At 45.6% G+C, this 19943-nt stretch overlaps 2 protein-coding genes across 3 annotated transcripts; one reads left to right on the forward strand and one right to left on the reverse strand.

Moving 5' to 3' along the window:
- The first annotated feature begins 493 nt into the window (after positions 1 to 493).
- Positions 494 to 2241, forward strand: LOC124690131 (DEAD-box ATP-dependent RNA helicase 27-like). Its single transcript, XM_047223561.1, has 8 exons — positions 494 to 531; positions 610 to 715; positions 877 to 1176; positions 1260 to 1298; positions 1376 to 1480; positions 1564 to 1632; positions 1721 to 1846; positions 2122 to 2241. Exons 1-8 carry the CDS (start codon positions 494 to 496, stop codon positions 2239 to 2241), a joined length of 903 nt encoding a protein of 300 aa, XP_047079517.1.
- A 74-nt stretch (positions 2242 to 2315) lies between these two features.
- Positions 2316 to 9444, reverse strand: LOC124692375 (probable serine/threonine-protein kinase roco5). Of its 2 annotated transcripts, XM_047225730.1 has the most exons (13): positions 9035 to 9440; positions 7422 to 7851; positions 6656 to 7289; positions 5753 to 5793; positions 5602 to 5670; positions 5115 to 5215; positions 4664 to 4742; positions 4011 to 4109; positions 3881 to 3949; positions 3703 to 3752; positions 3535 to 3616; positions 2928 to 3022; positions 2316 to 2832 (listed from the first exon to the last, which is right to left on the reverse strand). In XM_047225730.1, exons 1-13 carry the CDS (start codon positions 9310 to 9312, stop codon positions 2694 to 2696), a joined length of 2166 nt encoding a protein of 721 aa, XP_047081686.1. In that variant the 5' UTR covers positions 9313 to 9440; the 3' UTR covers positions 2316 to 2693. The 2 variants fall into 2 exon arrangements, 1 of the variants encoding a protein (XP_047081686.1); XR_006999490.1 differs by lacking the exons at positions 2316 to 2832; positions 2928 to 3022 and having other exon boundaries at positions 3554 to 3616; positions 3881 to 3942; positions 9035 to 9444.
- Between the last annotated feature and the right edge of the window lie 10499 nt (positions 9445 to 19943).

Below are 19943 nucleotides of genomic sequence, written 5' to 3' on the forward strand. Positions count from 1 at the left end.
ATTGTAATCCATGGGTAGCTAGAGAAAGAAAAATCAAGGAGAATCGGGTTGTAAAAAGGAATTCCAGTGAGTAGAAATGCAAATGGAGATGGAGATGTATTCCGCGATTTTCTTTCTACCAGTTGCAAATGGAGATGTATTTGGTCAAGATTTCTTTGACATTGGGGCCTCATCCTCCTTCCTCCATGAGTAGAAATGCAAGGAGCGTCGAGCGGAAATAATGCAGACGAGGCGGCGTTGATTCCCGGCGAAAGAAAATCGCGGAATCAGGGATAACCAGGCGTCTAGGGGTGAGGCGTGCATGCAGTAGTCGCTGGTGTTTCTTGCCTTTTTTCTTTTTGGGCTTTTTTTGCCTTGCTGACCTGTCTCAGGATCGGCCTGACTCGAGTTATCATAAACCCCGCATGACATCCTACGTGCGTAACCGGGAACACCTCAGGAGTTCACGACACCCAAAGACCAAACCCTAAAACAGACCCTTACTTCCGCCGCCATGTCGCCCACAGCCGCAACCATGGGCTCCGCAATACGATCGAAGAAGCGGAAACCCATCACCTGCCCACCGGAGTCAGAGGAACTGGTCTATGATGCAAATGCCACCATGAAAACCGGCGAGGAGTCGGAGGAAACAGTCTACGATACCGCTGCCGACGTGGAATCCGGCGAGGAGATGCAGGAGCTAGAGCAGCAGGAGGAGGCTGGGGACGAGGAGCCAGTGGAGGCGGGGGACCAGGACAAGGAGCAGGAGCAAGAGAACGGGGTATTCGTATAGACTATAGAACTATCCAGCTCGATCTTTCTTTTTCTAGGGAAGAAGACCTGTTCAACTCTTTTTCTAAGAACTATTTTGCGTAAATAACAACTATGCTCTGACAGGCTAATGCCGAAGGCTTACACCTGGGATACTGCATCGTTCCTAGCGAGAAGAGGTTTCTGGTTTTACACGCTTTCCTGAAGAGGAAACTGTCCAAGAAGGTCATGGTGATCTTTTCATCATGTAGTTCAGTCAAGTTCCATGCAGAACTCCTAGGTTCTCTGCAGATGGAGTGTGCTGGCATCCATGAGAAACAAAAGCAGAAGAAACGAGCTGCAACATTCTCCAACTTCTGCAACTCAGAAAAGGGTATCTTACTCTGCACAAATGTGGCAGCTCGTGGCCTTGATATTCCTGATGTGGTGAGGTTTTGGCAAATGTATCTTAATGATCTGTGCTATGAAATTATTGTTCCTACTAACTGAATTATGTGTACTTGTTTTAGGATTATATTGTGCAATACGATCCTCTAAACAAACTACAGGTTGGTGATCTGAATTTGACTTTCAGGGTTTCTTATCATATTTGGACTGTACTAAACAATCCAAGCTTGACATTCAGGATTACATTCACAATGCTGAACAAACTGCACGTGCTGAAAAAGGAAAAGGAAGCGTAATATTGTTCTTACTTCCCCAAGAACTGGAGTTTCTTATTTCCCTAACGGTACTGAATTCTATGCCGAGATAATGTAGCAAACAAAAAAAACCTGAAGTAAAGCGAAAATTACATGTTTATTGCGCCTGCAGGCAGCCAACATCCGTCTCACCGAATACGAGCTCCACAACAAGAATGTGCCAAGTTTGCAATCAAATTTTGTAAGTGCATCTTTTACACCAGTGAAGTGTTAATTCAGTCCAGTTTTTCTATATGTTCAAGAAGTTGCAACTCAATAATGCTAAGCAGGAGAAAATTGTTGGCGAGAACTACTTCCTACATCAGTTAGCTCAAGAAGCATACAGATCGTACATTCTAGCATACAACTCAAATGCCATGAAGAAAAATTTCAATGTTCATGGTCTCAATTTTAAGGTAAAATGCTGCTTGAACTCTGTGCGCTTTGTGTTTAGTGTGTTTTTATTTCGCTATTTTAGCTTCCCATCTCCAAATATCACAAGCTGCCATTTTTTTCCTTTATTTGTTGTGAGCACCTCTCCAAAAGTGTTTGGCCGATATTTATTTACAATATCACAAAATGTTCATGTTTCCTGAAAAGTTGCTCCAGCTTATTTTGTGCTTAATCTGGAGTCTGAGACTTATAACAGAAGAAACAAAATGACAATGTCTAACTCGTTATAATCTGGCAGGACGTAGCTGCATCATTCTCCATCAGGAACCCTCCAAAAGTCAATATTGACCCGGAGAGGAGAGATAAGAAGAAAGTGGGTGGTGGTGGGAAGAGGCAGCGCATCAACGCGGCAGCTTAAGGTGTCGGGGCTTATACATTTATGATGGTATATGCATGAGGTTGTAATGATGCAGTATACCTTTTGAATCGATTCACTATAAAGCCTAATTCCTCTTTACCGTACTTTTAAATATTGTTATTATGTAACCCACGTTAAGCCACGTTTCCCTTTAGCCATCAGATCAGATATCAATAAATAAAAAGCTGGTCTTCATGGTACAGAGGTGCACCAAGCGGTCGCCTACCACCCACAAGATCACATAGGGGGATGGGGAAAATCACATCAGGAGAGACTGGTACACCAAGCGAAACCGCCCTAGTATCCACTCTAGATGGCGCAAGAACACACTACAGCTGAACATGTTAAACCACCATGGCAAAGAGGCAAGGGGTCGCCAGAACTTCCGTCGAAAACCATATAGATTGGGGAAATTCCAGACTGACTAGAGGAGCGCGAGCGCGAGCGAGAAGCTAGCTCTCTTTGATGCTCATCCTTCCAGCACCTTTCCCAGCTGCTTTGCGTTGCGTCTGAGCCAGCACGGCGTTCTGCTTTTGCAGCCCTTGGAGCCTCTCAAGGAGTTCTTGGAACGAGGGGCGGCGTTGCGGGTCACTGTTCACACAAAGATAATCACTTTTTCGACAAAGAAAGGATGATCATTTGACAGGGTCGGCAATTGGCTGTTCAGTAGCGCGCAAAAACAGTACCTGTCCCAACAACTCTCGATCATTGATGCCCACTCAGGATCGGTGTCGCTCGGAATTTCCAATCTGTGATCCATGAAACCCACGGCTCCAATAACCTGCAACATAGGGGCGGTAGCCTTAGGGATTGGCCTTAATAGAAAAGCTTGTGCTGCTACATTAAAAAGAAGCAAGAAACTAGGTTCTGTTAATCTGCAAAGATAGTGATTTCACTTGGAATAGATTCACAATTCACCACTAAGCTAGTATTTTCCAATAGATTTTTTTTTTTTTGGGGATTGTCTGAATTTTTTTCTAAGGGTGAAAGGGGGAATGACACTCTTAGGATTTAGGAGCGTACAACTCTCAAGGACCTTCACTTAGCGACCCTGACAAAAGCATATCTACCGGACTCAAAGAAGAATGGATGAAATATGAAGCAAAGAAGCATTGGAGTTTTTTTAAGATGCCATTAAAATTTTCTATTAACACTGTTTATATCTAAGTAGATTTTTAATACAGATGAGGCAGGCAACCTTCATGTACATGATGTAGGAAACAACGCTACAGAATTTAGGTGCTGATACAACATCAGATTAACACCTGACCAATACACATAGTAAAAACGTACCTGCATTGTATTGTGAGTATCCCAGGGAACCTTCTGAGTAACAAGCTCCCACAGAACCACTCCATAGCTGAACACATCAGACCTATACTTAATAAAATGAAAGACATGAGTAATCATCCGTAGGTAACAAGAACTTTTGTTGTTCAAAAAATTCCACGCCGAGCTTACTTTTCATTTGAAGGTTCACTCCGTAGCACCTCTGGAGCCATCCACTGTGGCTGCATATGGAAATAAGAGCTGTCAGAATTAAGTAAGCAAATCGATTATCTGCACTAGGTTAAATTTTATGTCAATCTTGTCAGTAGGGAGTATTCATTTGTGAAAATGTTAAGTTGCGTGTACTTACTGTTCCTTTTCCAGTTTTGGTTGTCAAAAAAGTTTCGAGTTTCAGACGTGAAAGACCAAAGTCTGCAACCTAAATACAACCAAGTGAGAAAAGACAACATAAAGTATGGAGAACAAAATTTCGTACTTACCTTTACAGTCCAGTTCTTATCAACCAACAGGTTTGGCGATTTCAAATCACGGTGTACAACAGTGGGGATGGAGTTGTGAAGATAATTCATACCCCTTGCCTGTGAAAATATTATTTATTCTTCTAAGAATCAACATGTGTACTCGACAAAGAAAATAGCAAGTAACTTCTATCTGTATGTGTTAAAGAGCCCAACAAGAACATGCATGATTGTTTGGAGGGTCAAGGTAAAATGTTGCACATAGTAATCACACGAGTCACATGTTCTAGAAAAAATCACATGAGCCATGATTGGCCTTTGGTGATATAATCTTAAGTAAGAATCATGTAAACATAATGTGTGACATTAGCACAAGTTACCATGTCAGATGGCAGATCCATGATATCACATATTTTCTTGTTTCATCTTGCATGCACTGAAGCTAAGTATATGGCTTAGCTTACATGCAGTTCAACTTTGATTCTAGGAAGTTGCAAAAAATAATTCTGTATCTAGTCAAAATATCTCTTGATATCTTCAAGTGAAGAATGTTTTTCCAGTTCTTCTGCCACATCATGTTCATCTCTCAAAATTTACATATAGGAGTAGTTAATTCGACATTAAATTTCCTGATTACTTAACCAGGTTTTATTTTTAAGAGAAAATACACTCACTATGTCTATAGCCATGTTAACCCTGCGTCTTGGATCCAGCTTGCCAGTGTTCTTTTGAAGAAACCGAAACAAACTCCCTCTGCATTATTGGACTCAGTGAAGTGTTATACAGCAAGTAAAACAAAATGACCTGTCGTGAGATCTAAAGTCTAAACAACCACATAAGAATGCCAAAACAATATTTCCAATAGCAAGAATTGTTTAAAAGCCAGGGAAAATATTGAACATCTGCACCTAGTACCAAATCAATGCATGGTAAGTATCAAATTAAAAACACCAGGGTAATAGCACTCTCAACTTTTTGAACTAGAGGAAAGTGAGTATAAAACATGGGAGGCCAGTTACAGAACTATGTATGCCAGCCATCACATCCATTAATCCTTAGAAGTATTTTCAGCGTTCTTAGTAGTATTTGTAAAAAATAAAACATGTAGGAAGACATATAGCATACCGTGGAAGAAATTCAGTAACAATACAAAGTCGTTGCTGTGACATAACTGCACCCATGAAAAGTATTATGTTGGGATGTCGTAATCTCTTCATCAATGATACCTACACATGTGAAGGATACAAATGTGGTCATGACCACAAACTATGGAGAAGGAATCACAAGAAAATGATCCGAAAAGGTACTAATGTATTTCTAATTAATCCACAAAAAACAAAAAATATTTGTCAACACAGTATCCTTTCATCATAATATTTGCGGGAATCGTTTCTTCATATTTATTCACATGGTTGCAATAACATAGACTAGCAAAAATGGTAACAGTGGTTTCTGTGAACATCACGGATCCAATCGCAATCTGCAATTAGTTTCTGCAATGGAAAATCTAACTCAACAAGACAGTAGATAATGTGGTTCCACTGAGATTAATACCAAAATTAATGAGCAACTGAAGGTCCAACAATAATTGTATGTAGTTATAGATGTCCACCTCTTGTCTGAAGGAATTTATCATTTCTTCTGAATATTCCTGTTTGGAGAATACTTTAGCTGCCACATCCTACATGAACATGGATAGATACTGAGAATTTATTGTTAATATGTAAAGCTTCATTCATAATCATGCAATAGAAATAACATACCGAGCCATACCACAAGGCGTGATACACTGTTCCGCAACAACCTGTGTGCATACATGAAAATAGCAGAAATGAGTATGTTTATTACGAAAGGGGACAACGCCAGATTGCATACAACAGTCTAAGAAATAGGCATACTATTTAAATTTTGTGTGATTATCTATATGAACTTTCAGCAATAAACAAGTGCAGGCCTAACCATATGAACAAAAATGCCATCACTGTTGCGGAAGTGTAACACACTAGCAACTTAAGAATCTCGGAGTAGAAATTCATGCCACCAGGACTACTGTAGAATCATGACATTAAATGAACTGTTATGACTATAATTCTTTTGAAGAAATAGAACCAAAATTTGGATTATCCCAAAGATAAGAGGAGTACATAAGCTATTACACCCTCCATGCCAAAATGTAAGGCGTCTAAGAATTACTCAAAAGTCAACATTTTGTAAGTTTGAGCAAGTTTATACACCAAAAATATGAACAATTACAATACTAAATCAATATCAAGCATGAAGTATATTTTTCTTAATGTGTCCATTCAATATGTAGATGTATATATGTTTTCCTAAATATTTGGTCAAAGTTAGTAAGATTTGACTTTTCGCTAATCCTTAGCCACCTTACATTTTGGGACGGAGGGAGTATTAAGAAGCACGGTGAGAGGGAACTTTAATGATGAAAACTGATTTAGACTATGCAAGAGATAAGAGGAGTATACATGAACTGTTATTAAGATGCACGCATAATGACGATTACTGACAAAAACTATCAGGTTAAGCAGTTTGTGCGATTACAAGCTATGGTTATCTACTCCTAGATTATCTGAAGTACGTGGTAACAAGAGATATGAGTGCCTACATGTCCAGACAGGTATTAGTATTGCCAAGGGTGAAGTAACTACCTTGACCTACTTGTTCTCCAATTACTAGGTCTTCCCAGAGAATCTCATAATCTAAGCAGTCTGCTTCATAATCTGCTCTATCCATACCACTGCTATTACTACTCCCAGTGCTGCTTATGCTACTCGTGCTGTTCATGTCGAAATCCCACCAGGAACCTGTGACCTCATATTTGCTTGCCCAAGTGTAATCGCTGTTTTGGCAGTCTGGAATTATGATCGGCTCTAGAACTGGAACTCTTTGATGACTTTGGTCATTCTCCAGCTTATCACGTAACTGTGTCAACTTCATGCTACTCTTTCCAGAACCCCCATCATTTCCATGCCCTTTCCACGGCCATGATATGCCGTTCTTGGCTAATAATTCCTCAGCCTTTGAACTGAACATCTTGTGAAACCCTACTTTTCCTTCTCCTGAATCCACATTACTTGTTTTGGTGGACTTGCTAGCAGATTTCATTTCGACAAAAAAGGCACCTGGCATCACATCCCCACTTGGGGAGCTTGCTTCACTTGATGACAGCTCCACCCGGACATCAAGTTCAGAATACTGGCCCTCACAGCCACTACCATACTGTTCTTCGGCATTCTGACCTGTCCTTATCCGAGAACGAACTCTACTTGTAACCTTCGTAGCCTGTGTTGACATACCAAAATACAAGAATAGAATAAATTAATAAATTAATTAATAACATACCATAAAGAATAAGCTCCGACTGAGACTAAACAACGCAGTCATTTATTATGTTTGTCCGTAAATATAACTTACCAAAGTTGCTATCTTGGAGGTGATAGCAGATTGAAGAGGTTGCTGAGAGTGAAGAGAATCTGTGTTTCGTGAACTACTTTTAGGATGGTTGTTAGCATGAAACTGGGGCTTTGTGGTACTTGGATAGGATTCCGCTGAGCCTGAAGGACTATACATCTCCTCTAATATCCGTACATCAAGTGAGAGACAGATGAGGCCCACCAAGCTACCATCGTCATCGTATAAAGGGGTGTTATGGACTGAAATAAAGAACCTCTCTCCTGACTTGTTCTTAACAGGGAACTTCCCTCTCCAACACTTCCCCATAAATATATTCTGGATGACGATTTTTGCTGAATCGTAGTCAGCAGGATGAACAATTAATTCAACAGCATTCTGACCAACTGCTTCTGCTGCAGAATAACCGTACATGTCCTCAGCATAGCGGTTCCTAAATCACAGAAAAAAGGGAGAATTTTGTAAAACCTGCGTTCATATAACCTAGCAGAGGGGATGCCAATTATATAAAACTAAAAGAACCGATATGCCTCCTGAGCCAAGTTGACCAGTCGAGAGAATGGGATCTACTCAGTACATTAATTACATACATCAAAACATGTTATGTAATTTAGTAACAAAGATTGATATGAACTTTGCATTAGGTGAATTGCAGTTCTTTCACTTTTCACGAGATCAATTGTCAGTTCTGACACTTCGCAATAGTTTTTGCAAATAGCATCACTATATACACAGAAGTATTGCACTTCGCACCAGATCTAGTAAATGAACACGCATACAGAAGTTCTTATTCTGAGACAAATACAAATGTATTATGTGATTAAATATATACCTATAAATTTGGTTGAAAATATGACCATTCGCGGACTGTGTATTTTTTTAATAAGTATCTCCTACTAAGATGTGTCTATTTTCTTAATCAAAATGGTCATTTTTTAACCAAACTTTGTAGGCTACACATTAACGCATAATACACATGTATGTATTTCTGTAGATTTTTCGGAACTTTGTATGTCTTTGTATTGAGAAGGTGCTAAGATAGCGCAATTGACCATGTTAACAAAAGATTAACAGTAGGCGCATCGCACCTGCTAACGTCACACACACACACACACACGCACGCCAAACGACCGACTACCAGCTGAGGAGCGCCACCAACTTCAGAACGCAACGGTGTGTGTTTGATGAGACCTAGTGGGTAGTTATTGTACTTGAACCTGGTACAGAGCGAAACCTTTTGCCAAGCCTGGTATAAAGTGACATTGTGACATTTTACCTGGTGTAAGGTGTGATGTACTCACTAAAATTGCAAGGGCTGAAGAAAACTAAAAGGTTCATTATTTGCGCCAGGCGTTCCTTCTTAAATCTCATATCTTGCATTATTACAGTTTGACAGAAAACTAGCATAACTTGGCCAACAATATTTGTAGGTTTCTTCAGAACTGAGATCATATAACAATTACATACGAGAGTTAAAACGCCTGATTTATACCCACCGTTATGACCGAGGTTCACGAAATATGCAGAATGCATGGTTAGATTGTCCAGCATTTCGCCGAACACTTGGTGGGCACTGAGCACGCACAACCGAAACAATATAAAGCAAGGGAGCTCACCAGTAGAGGAGCTTCCCGTCGGGGGCAATGATGTGCACGGCCTGGCCCAGCGACTGCAGTATCCAGTGGCAGTACCTGTCGGACAGCCTGCCGCGATTGGCGACGCGCCGCGACGACGACGACGAAGAGCGCTGCGGCGGCAGCGCACGGCAAGAGCGGCGCCTGGCCGTGGACTGCGCGCCGCGGCGCTCCGGTATGAGCCTACCTATGTCCCGGTTGAGCTCGGCCTGCCCCTCCTCCAGCACCCGTATCTTCTCCAGGAGCTCGGCCGCTTCCATGGCCCGAGAACCAGGCCAGGAGATGGAGATGCTGCTCTTCTTGAACTCGTGGGTGGCTATGTACTACGTACCACTACCATTGCTTAGAGCCGAGACAAGTTGGGATGGAGCATCGGAATGTATCGCAATCGCTCTTGCCTTTGGCTTCCGCGGAGTTGGAGTAGCTTTCCGGTTGGATTCCCCGATACATGGTGGAGTGTGCGCGTACTCGTGTTCTTTTGCGAGGACGAGGAGGACGCAATTAAACAAGTCGATGAGATCGGAGGCGCCCATGAGGCGGGAAAAGATCTAAGCAGTGGTTAATGGCTTTGCTCACGCCTGACATAATCGAGCGAGCGAGGTGTAGCCCTGCTGTGCTCCGCGCATGCCGGCGCCTCACTGTCCGCTCTGCTGTGCCTCCCTCGTCGGCACGGAAAGCCCAAACCGAAATTTTCCACTCATGCTCCATGTTTTCCTCTCATTCTGGGCCATGCGCGCTTTGTCCTGTCTCTACCCCTCCTTTCAAACTGCGTCAAAATTAACCTAAATCTGAAAAGATCTCACAAAATAATTTAAAAAGATTTCACAAAATAATCTTTTACTTAGTTTCGCACCAGACGAAGCCATGCTCATTAGCACGGACTCCGTCTCAGGTAGAGCCAAGCTGAGAAGCACGGAGCCGTCTAAGGTGGAGTCAAACTCAATAGCACGACTCTGTCCTAGGTCGAGCCAAGCTCAGAAGCACAACGTCGTTTCAGGTGGAGCCAAGTTCACGGCTCCGTCCTAGGTGGAGCCAAGGTCCTTAGCAGTTTTCTAACGATAATGAGTGGTTCATGCACCTAGCGAGGACCAAATTTATTGAACCCAACGGAGAGGTTTGCATCATCTTGGACCGCTACCAAGTGATACTCAAGAAAATTATTTTCTATTTTATGCTTATTTCCATTTAGATGGTTATGTGTGCAAATTGTCACGGACAGACGCTTAAACCCCTGCTCCGAAAGACAGTCGTCCTACAACCTAACCTTGTCAGAAATGACTTCGAGTCACTGATGCGTGTGAAACCTGGAGATGTAAGGCGCTCCGCTGATAATACTTATTAGGCGCATGTGAGAAATTTTGTGGTGCCTCCGGATCCTCTCCGGGTTATTATACTGATGGTTGGTTAATAAGGGTCTCTCATTTTGTTGTGATTTCCTAGAGAGTGCGGATACTCTTCCAGCCTGTTGTTCTGAGCTACAACCTAATGCTTGTTGATACTAGATCGCACCTAGGAACCCAAACTGTTGAGGAAGCACATTGCAAAGAGAAATAGACCAATATAGCAAGGATAGATGACAAAATCTATGACAAGTTTGGTGGTGTTGCTGTGCTTGCTGTCTAAGCCTACTGATGCCATGATCTTGCCTATCCATGCCTACTGGTGCTATGCTTATGCATGTATAGTTCTTGTTGGTTCCCTGTGCTAGGGTTATCCTATTTGTTCATGTCCTTGTGCTGTTCATGTGTTTACTGGTGTTTGTTCATCATATTCTATCCAATGATACTTCTGTGCTATGCAATTGCTTGCTAGTGGCCTTGCTATTAATCTAGGTTAGCACTGCTGACACTTGTGGTGTCAATGATGCTCACCTGTGCCCTGTGTAGGATCCATTTGATCCATTTTTGGATCACTGCATGCTTGTGGTGCTTTGTTGTGCCTTGTGCTTGATCTAATGATCCATTTGATCAATCAAATGCTAGTGGCTAGCTACTGGTTGATTCTTGACTAATTAATTGGATTACCCTAGCTACTGATGTGTCTTATACTTTCTCTAGCTGATGCATAAGTGTGTGTATGTGTTGTTGTTGTCCATAGCTCATTGGACTAGATCCAATGGCTAGGATGCAATGGTTCATGCTACTGTTGCCTCTCAATGATGCTATTGCATTGTTAATGCATGGATTACTATGTATGTATGCTTTGGTGGATTATTACATGAACTGCTTATGTAGTGTTGATTATATGCATTGTTGTATATGATTTGATATCTCCATGATCAATTTGGAGATAATTAAAGTCTGAATCCATTTCTGGATGATGATGACTTATAAGTTTGGTTTAATGGATGGAATTGTGGTTGATGTGACCACAGTAGCCTTGCTACTGCTTGGTTGCTCACACAGTTTGGCTAGTTCTTGTTGATACTCATATTTGCATGCACAGTAGGGAATCATACATGAATGAATGCCACTATGTTTGCCTGTGAAGATATAAAGGGTTAATCTGATGGTTTCCTTGGCTAGGATCTCACTAGGTGGTTTTTGGTAGCTTCTAGTACCTGTAGATCCTCTACTGGTTGCTATTTGAGCATCTATACTTGTCTATTTGCACATGAATAGTATCTAGATGATTCTGGGCTCTAGCTGCTCCACTTCTGCCAGTAATCCTTGGTCAACACAGTGTGATGACAACCCCATGAGCATCTGCTCATCTTATGCCTTGTGTCATGCTAAAGAATGATTGGATCCATTGGATCCTCTCCAGGTATATGTTGTACCTTGTTCCAGCTCCTAGATGACTATGCTCAGTTGTTGTTGAGTTGTTGCTTGATGTTTCTGGTTACTTGCCCTGCTCCTCCTAGCTCCTGGTGATCTTGCTTAAGTCCCCATCTTCCTAACTGGTTTTGGTTGGTGGTTTTTGGATGAATGGATGGTTTCAGTGGTGGTTCTTGATGTTCTTGAGCAAGAACAGAGATGAACTATGCACTGTTCATTGTTGGTTGCTTGGTGAATGCTTATCTGGTCGACTTGTGAATTATTCCTAGTGGTTTCTACCCTTTTATACTGCCTGTTGGTTCACCTTGGCTGTGACACACAAGCCTGGCTAGACTTGGTGACTAAGCCATGGTTTGGCATGCTGTTGGATGCACAACAGCTCTGTGAGTTGTGTGTGTACTTTGGTGAAACTTTAGCCCATGAGTGGCCTCAGGTTTGGCCTGCTGGTGTCTATCTTGGTTCTGGCCAAGTTTTGGACAGTGACAAGTGTCCTGGACACTTGGTTTAACCCCCTGTCTAGTTCTTCTTCTTCTTTGCAGGTTTCAAAGACAATATGATCCAGGGACAAATCCTTCCAAGACACTTAGTTTAGGTTTTAGTATAGAATCAAATTCTTGTAGTCTTCTTTTATTTTGTTTATTATTTCATTCCATTCTTGTATGATAAATACTGTAAAGACAATGCAGTGTGTGTATATGATCAATAAAGCTCAAGTTTTTGGTTATGAGCTTATTTGTAAATTTATCATTCACTTATGAATTGTTTGTGTATATATATAATGTGATTTGAATTATGTGTGTATACATGATGTGATTTGAATTATGAATTCATAATTCATTTATATATTGTTCAACTATTATTTCTTTTGTTTGAATTCAAATATGAATTGCCAATCCAAATCATCTCCCAAAATTAACAAGTTACAAATGAGATCATGCCGAAATTCTTTACACTCACATTGCCTAACCCTAATTGCAATGAGAGAGAACCTCGATCCCTCTTAGGTTTTTATTCAATAAGGCGCGAAAATTTCCCTCGTTTTGCGATGAAATGCACATCCCATTTCTAAATCTACCCTTCGATGTTTCTATGTTCTGGGTTATTACAGGTTGGTCTTCCGAACACCGTCCGGAATGTAAGTCCTTCCAGTTGGAATGTAGTCTGAATCGGACGAAGTGCCGAGACAGAGATCTGTCATGCCAAAATAGCTGGACAGTGACTCGTATGTATCCTCAGTAGGATACACACCTCCCACATTCGCCATCCATGGAGGATTTCTATCAACTTGTCCCCTCATCTTGAGCTTCCTCTTGGTCTTGAGCTTCTAGTCTTGTTTCCATCACAAAAGCTCTTGGCGGCAAGAGCCATGTGTTCATGATAGTTGGTCTTGAGATCATCCGGACCCCACTCCATGGGATCCTCATCACTTTTACTAGCTTCATGTTCCATCATCTTCAAAGCGAGGTTGGGCTTACAGGTGTTGTGAGCACATGCAACAAGATCCTCCGCATTCTTCTTGGAGATGTCCAAAGCGATGACTTCGCTAAGGACTTCATCGGATGTCATAGCGCGGAAGGAGGCATTTTGGCGGATGGCCGTCAACTTGACTTCCTCATAGGGTAGGGGAGCGTTGTAGAACTTTCGCTTGATCCAATGGTCATCCACAAAAATTTCTCCAAGATCTTGCATTTGCACGACAAGAGCGATGAGGCGTCGGTACATCTCTTCAGGAGATTCTCCTTCAATCATGACGAAGTTGTCAGCCATGTTGTTCACTTCATCGAAACGAGAGCTTTGAATGCTCTCATTTTCGAGGAAGAGCTTGTCGAGTTTATCCCATGCTTCTTTGGCTGTCTTGAGCGAGCCGATATGAGCGCGGTCCTTGGGTGTGAAGGCCATGTGGATCATGTTGATGGCGGTGGCGTTGAGTTGGTCATCCACCACTTCTCTTCTGGTCAAGTTTCTTGGGTCTCGTGGTGAGTAACCTTCCTCAATGATGCGCCATAGCTCGATGGAAGCGCTGCGCACATGAGAACGCATTAAGAATTGCCAATTTTCAAAGCTATTGGATTCAAGTAGCGGTGGTGAACCATGAGACAAAATATGAGGCATTGGAATTGGAAATTTATGGTGTAATCACATGGTGGTGGCACCTCATGATTACCCCTTAAATGTTCCGCAACCGGTGGTTCCTCCTTCCCTTTTGATGAAGTGCCGACATCCCCAAGCTCCTCCTCTTGAGGGACTTTACTCGATTGAGCGACAAAGCCAACAAGAGGAATTGGATTAACTTGTGGAGGGGAACCTCGGCACTTTCCTTAGGATCTATGGCGGGGTTTGTGAATGTACTAGGACGTCGCCTAGAGGGGGGGTGAATAGGCGGTGTATAAAAACTTCTACTTGAGAGCTAAACTAGGTGGAATAAAACTACACATGTGTTTACTAGTTTAGCTCAAAGCATATCAACAAGGGGTTTGCCTAAGAGCACCAACAACCTATGCTAGCATGATGAGCAACAAGGTGATAACAAGCTAGGTATATCACATCAAGCAAGATAGATATAACAAGGTAAAGCGCATAGGTAAAGGAGCTCGGGTTGAGAAGTAACCGGTGCACGAGGAGACGACGATGTATCCCGAAGTTCACACCCAAGGGTGCTACGTCTCCGTGCGGAGCGGTGTGGAGGCACAAGGCACTCCAATGAGCCACTAGGGCCACCGTATTCTCCTCGAGCCTTTCCACCATGGGGAAAGCCTCGATCCACTAAGGGACCCTTGAGGGTGGTCACCGAACCCGTACAAGCTTGGGCAAAACCCCAAGTATCAAGCTTGAGGCAACTCCACAACACGGAGGCTCTCAAGTACAAGGCCACAAGTGGCTACAACACGCCACACCGGCAACAAAGCCACCAAGACACCAACGCACCACAACCGGCTCCAAAACCACAAAGGCTACCACACTCCACAAAGACAACAACGCCACAAAGACGACAAGGCCACAAAGGCTAGAACACCACTGTCGTTGCCTAATCGACGGTACCTCGGAGGAGGGATCCTCACGAGGGGGAGAAGAAGTAGGGGCCATAGGGCGGAGTGCACACGGGACGGTGGTACGCGAGTTACCCAGCTTCGGAACACCCGCACGATGACGAGGGCCTACTCGCTGCTTGTCCGGAATTATCCGGGCGCTTTCGCGTTGTTACAATGAGTTGTGGTTGTGCCTCTAGGGCTCCCGGGATCCGGCTTATAAAGGCGCACGGATCTAGGGTTTACATGGAGAGTCCTAGCTGGATTACGTGATCGCCTAGCTACGGTACAATATCTTGCCGTGCACGTCACGGATCCGCCTTCCACATACGTCGTACTCGGATCCGGGTTCCTCATGGGCCTCCATGGATCCGGGTTACTCCTAACATCGGTACGGATCCGGCTTATCGATCCTGGGCTGGACTTCTTCCTGCATGATCAACGACAAGCCGGGCCGCCCGATGGGCCACATGCCTCATCACCGTCCGTGGGCCACCCGGGCTTGCCGGATCTAGGCACCGTCGATGGTACACCCATGAAGTATACCCACAACAAGTAGCCCCCGTAGTTCTCCGAGTTTCACCTGCAGTTTCCGCCTTGCTGGTCCAACATGATCTCCGGCAAACGTTGGTAACGCGGAGAAACTTGAAGAGCTCCAACTTCGCATTTTCTTCTTTTTCCGAAATGCTCCCATCCTGCGGGACTTCATCCATCGACGTTCCAAAGAACATTTCCGGGTTACTCCCTGCTCGCAAATGAGAGTCAACTTATCCTCACGCAATCACCCGGAATCTTAAAAGACTCAACCGTTCCGCCAATTCTGGCGCCATTTTCGCGCGATTTATGCGGTAACTTATCTCTAGCCATTTTTACCGTTAGGGTTTGGGACACGTGTCGCGCATCCAACGGCGCGACGCTTGCGTTCCGACCACAGGATGCGGAGCACGAATCTTATCCCTTCAGCCTATAAATATCCGCCGTCGAGGCCCTTACCCTCATTCACCCCCCTTCTCACCTCTCTGCCGAGCGCCGCCCGTGAGCTCTTCCTCCGCCGTGCCGGAACCTGTCAGAATAGTCGCCGGAGCATCACCGGAGCGAGCCCACCACCGCAGTGTTCTTCGTGTTCTTAACTCCGGCGAGCCACCGCGCGGAAAACTCGTCGCCGGCAGCTCCGACCACCGCATACGCCATTACGGTAAGTCTTCGAGCTTCACTTTCGCGCCGTAGTTGGTAGGGGTGAACCTGGGGAAGATGATGTGGGATCCGACTAAAGAAAGTTTCCGCCAAACCCTTTTTCTTCAGATGTCTTCAACGACTCCGCCTCCGACCTCAGAACCAATCATGGCGACCCCAATTTCCTCCGCCCCTCCTCCCTTCGTTCCGGTCCAGGCTGGATCCTTCAAAGATTCCGGCAAGGAAGCCGAGGGGACCTCTGCTCACCCGGAGAAAGCCTCCGGGCGGGTCAAAGCGGAGCACCAGGCGGAAGAGGTCACAAAGAAGTCGAAAGCTCGCAAGCGAGATTCTGAAGCTAAAGGAAAATGGTGGCCCTGTACCACCACCGAGATGGAGCTGAAGAACCTCGAGGCGGAGGGCTTTCTGCAACCCGGAAGTTGGAGGTCAGTTCCGAATGAACTAGCTCCGGCTCCGAGGGACGACGAGATGGTGCTGACGAAGGCACTGGTGGAGCGCAGATTTTCATTTCCGCCTTCGGACTTCTTCCAGGAGATTCTGAAGACGTACGGACTCCAACCCCACAACATATCTCCAAACAGCGTGCATGCCATCAGCAACCACGTCTCCCTCTGCGAAGGCCATCTCCGGGTAACCCCCGAGATCTCTCTGTTCCAATATTTTTTTACTGTCAAGAAGGAGAGGATCCGGCAATCCGCCGAACTCGCTACATGCGGATCCATCACCTTTATAATCCGCCCGGGCCGCGTCTACCCCCCCACCGACCGCCACGAATCCGCGAGGTACTGGTCCGGGGGTTTCTTCTATTTGAAGGACGTCTCCGACCCCGCGAGTGAAAAGAAACTTCCGCCTTTTAAGAACTGCCCCGCCACCGAGCTTCCGTCATGGACGCACTGCCCCCACTTCTCCGACTCGCCTCAACTGACCCGCGGCGGTAGGCGGATCTGCAAGCTCACGGAGGAGGGGCTGACGGGGAAGGATTTAACCCTTTCCTGGTTCACCAAGCGGATCCAGCCGCTGCAACACAGGGATCGCCTGATGTTTGAATACACAGGGCGCGACGATCCAATGCGCGCCACCAAAGACAATCTCTCCGCCGATGCCATCGACAAGAGGATCCGGGTCCTCATCAAGATCCCACGTGAACTCCATGTTCACGTATGCAACAAAGACATCCACACGAATGGATCCGGAACCGCGGTACGTCGTCTTGACTTTGGTTTATCGTTTTTCTTCAAACTTTTTTGTCTGTGTTTAACTTTGCATTAGCTCGAAGCGCTTGAGGAAAATGAACTCGGAACTCTCCTCCGAGTCCCATCCACCGGTAACGCGGATCCGGAAGCCGCATCGGAGGCGGAAGCTCCTGAAGCCCTACGCCCTGCTAAGAGGAAGAAGCCGGCTCCTTCCAGCCCCCATGCGAAACGCCCCCGCGAAGTGCTTAGCCCCGCGGCTACCCGGAAAGCGGAGGCGGAAAAGAAGCGCCTTTCGCTGATTAACACCAGCAACAAAGGGCAGCCTGCCATCCAGCATTTCTTCAAGCCTTCCGGGTAAGCGCCTACTTCCGAGATCCAAGTTCTGGTTTCACGCTCGCACTTACACTCATGTTTTTATGTTATTCCTGAAGCTCCGGAAACCAGCCCCCCAAGGTCCCAAGGGTCCTGAAGAAGAGAGCCAGGCCATCTCCGGCTTCTTTTCCTATTACTCCTGAGGTTGAAGTTCCGCCCAAGGCTTCATCCACCTCCAAGCCGGATCCAAAGGATATCATCAATATTGATGACCTTCCTGAAGATCCCGCTCATCATGGCGACTCCGACAAGGGGACCTCCTCACCCGTTCCTCCGCCAGATCAGCCAAGCTCCGCTTTCGCGGGGCCCACTGGAGAAGAACAGGAGCAAAAGGCTAAGCTCCTCCAAGTTACCAACGCGACCCGAGTCAACCTCCAACCAACTCCGTCCCTCCAAAAGCTTACCCTTGCACAACGTCACGCGGAAGTTTCCGCCATGCTGAACAAGGTATGGGGAAAACCGGACGAGGAGGTGCGTGAACTCGCCGACCTGGAGGACAACTTGAAGGATTTTTTCGCCAAGCACAAGGAAGTGCGGCAGGTAATACTAGCCCCCAAGCATTGGGTGATATAGTTCCGTGTAACATGTATTAGCCGATGCTTTCCCAAAATGCACTGTTAGTCGAAAATTTGAAATTTGTGTCCCAGGACTTTGAAATCTTCGCTGGGTGGGTTTTGATTTTTTCAGATCTAAGGCGGAATCTTCGCTAGGAAGTTCCTGCGTCTCAGATCGGATCTTCGCGACTGCGTCCTGCTCAGCGGCGGTCGCGTCAGCGCTACTTACCAGCGGGTTTCCGTCGGAATCGACGGTTTCCCCGATGAAGATGTGATGCCGCCAACCGGGACGATGGAGAGCTTGACGGGGTCGGTTTTAGCCGGAATCCAACACTCATCCGGAGGGACGATCGGCAGATTTCCGGCGTAAAGGACACGCCCCACAGCGATGGTGTCGTTGTAGCTTCCCATGGCGGAACCCTCCCGGTTCCGGCCTCCAGACGCCGCAGGCCCCACGGTGGGCGCCAGCCGTCGTTGCCTGATCGACGGTACCTCGGAGGAGGGATCCTCACGAGGGGAGAAGAAGTAGGGGCCATAGGGCGGAGTGCACACGGGACGGTGGTACGCGAGTTACCCGGCTTCGGAACACCCGCACGATGACGGGGCCTACTCGCTGCTTGTCTGGAATTATCTGGGCGCTTTCGCGTTGTTACAATGAGTTGTGGTTGTGCCTCTAGGGCTCCCAGGATCCGGCTTATAAAGGCGCACAGATCTAGGGTTTACATGGAGAGTCCTAGCCGGATTACAGACTGCCTAGCTACGGTACAATATCTTGCCGTGCACGTCATGGATCCGCCTTCCACATACGTCGTACTGGATCCGGGTTCCTCATGGGCCTCCATGGATCCGGGTTACTCCTAACATCAGTACGGATCCGGCTTACTGATCCTGGGCTGGACTTCTTCCTGCATGATCAACGAGCAATCGGGCCGCCCGATGGGCCACATGCCTCATCACCGTCTGTGGGCCACCCGGGCTTGCCGGATCTAGGCACTGTCGATGGTACACCCATGAAGTATACCCACAACAACCACAAAGGCAACAAGGCCACTAAGGCAACAACACCACTAAGGTCAACATGCCCTCTACGAGATCGAAACCCCAGAGAGAACTCAAACCGATGCACCTAATGCAATGGCTAAGAACACCACTAAGATGCCCAAGTTCTTCTCTCCAAAATTCCAACAAAGCTACAAAAGCTATTGGGGGAATAAGGGAGGAAGAACAAATATGTGGAGAAACACCAAATAACTCCAAGACCTAGATCTAGCAAGATCCCCTCACTTGGAGAGGGATTCAATTGGTGAAGCTCTAGATCTAGGTCTCCTCTCTCCTTTCCCCCAAAAATATGCAAGAAATAGTGGGGGGGGGGGGGGTTCAAGAGGAGGAAGAAACAACTCAAGGTCAACAATGGAGGAGAGAGAATGGAGGGGAAGAAGTGGTTGGGTCGGAGGTGGAAGAGAGGTATAAATAGGAGGCCCAAAATATAGCTGTTGGAGGCAGAAAAACGGTCAGATTCGCGCCCGAGCGGTACTACCGCTTGTCAAAGCGGTACTACCACTTACATGCAAAACTGTGAAGAAAACGCCCCAGAAATACCCCAAAGCGGTACTACCGCTGTGCAAAGCGGTACTACCGTTTTCCCCCAAAAAGCTGATCTGAAAAACGGCCCAAAACCGGTAGTACCGCTCTGCGGAGCGGTACTACCGCTTGTGCTGAAAAACAGAGAAAAACTGCAAAAGAGAGGGAGAGAGGAAAGCTGGCAGCATGCATGCAGG

Source organism: Lolium rigidum, chromosome 2 (genome assembly GCF_022539505.1).
Source record: "Lolium rigidum isolate FL_2022 chromosome 2, APGP_CSIRO_Lrig_0.1, whole genome shotgun sequence".
Lineage (NCBI taxonomy): Eukaryota > Viridiplantae > Streptophyta > Magnoliopsida > Poales > Poaceae > Lolium > Lolium rigidum.

Coding starts and splice junctions, on each gene's coding strand:
- LOC124692375 (XM_047225730.1), bottom strand. CDS start 9,312: ATGGAAGCGGCCGAGCTCCTGGAGAAGATACGGGTGCTGGAGGAGGGG. Junction 3,023..3,534: donor ATACTCACAATACAATGCAG/GTACGTTTTTAC, acceptor CCTATGTTGCAG/GTTATTGGAGCCGTGGGTTT. Junction 2,833..2,927: donor ATCGAGAGTTGTTGGGACAG/GTACTGTTTTTG, acceptor TTGTGTGAACAG/TGACCCGCAACGCCGCCCCT.
- LOC124690131 (XM_047223561.1), top strand. CDS start 494: ATGTCGCCCACAGCCGCAACCATGGGCTCCGCAATACG. Junction 716..876: donor AGGCTGGGGACGAGGAGCCA/GTGGAGGCGGGG, acceptor ATGCTCTGACAG/GCTAATGCCGAAGGCTTACA. Junction 1,481..1,563: donor AGTTTCTTATTTCCCTAACG/GTACTGAATTCT, acceptor TTGCGCCTGCAG/GCAGCCAACATCCGTCTCAC.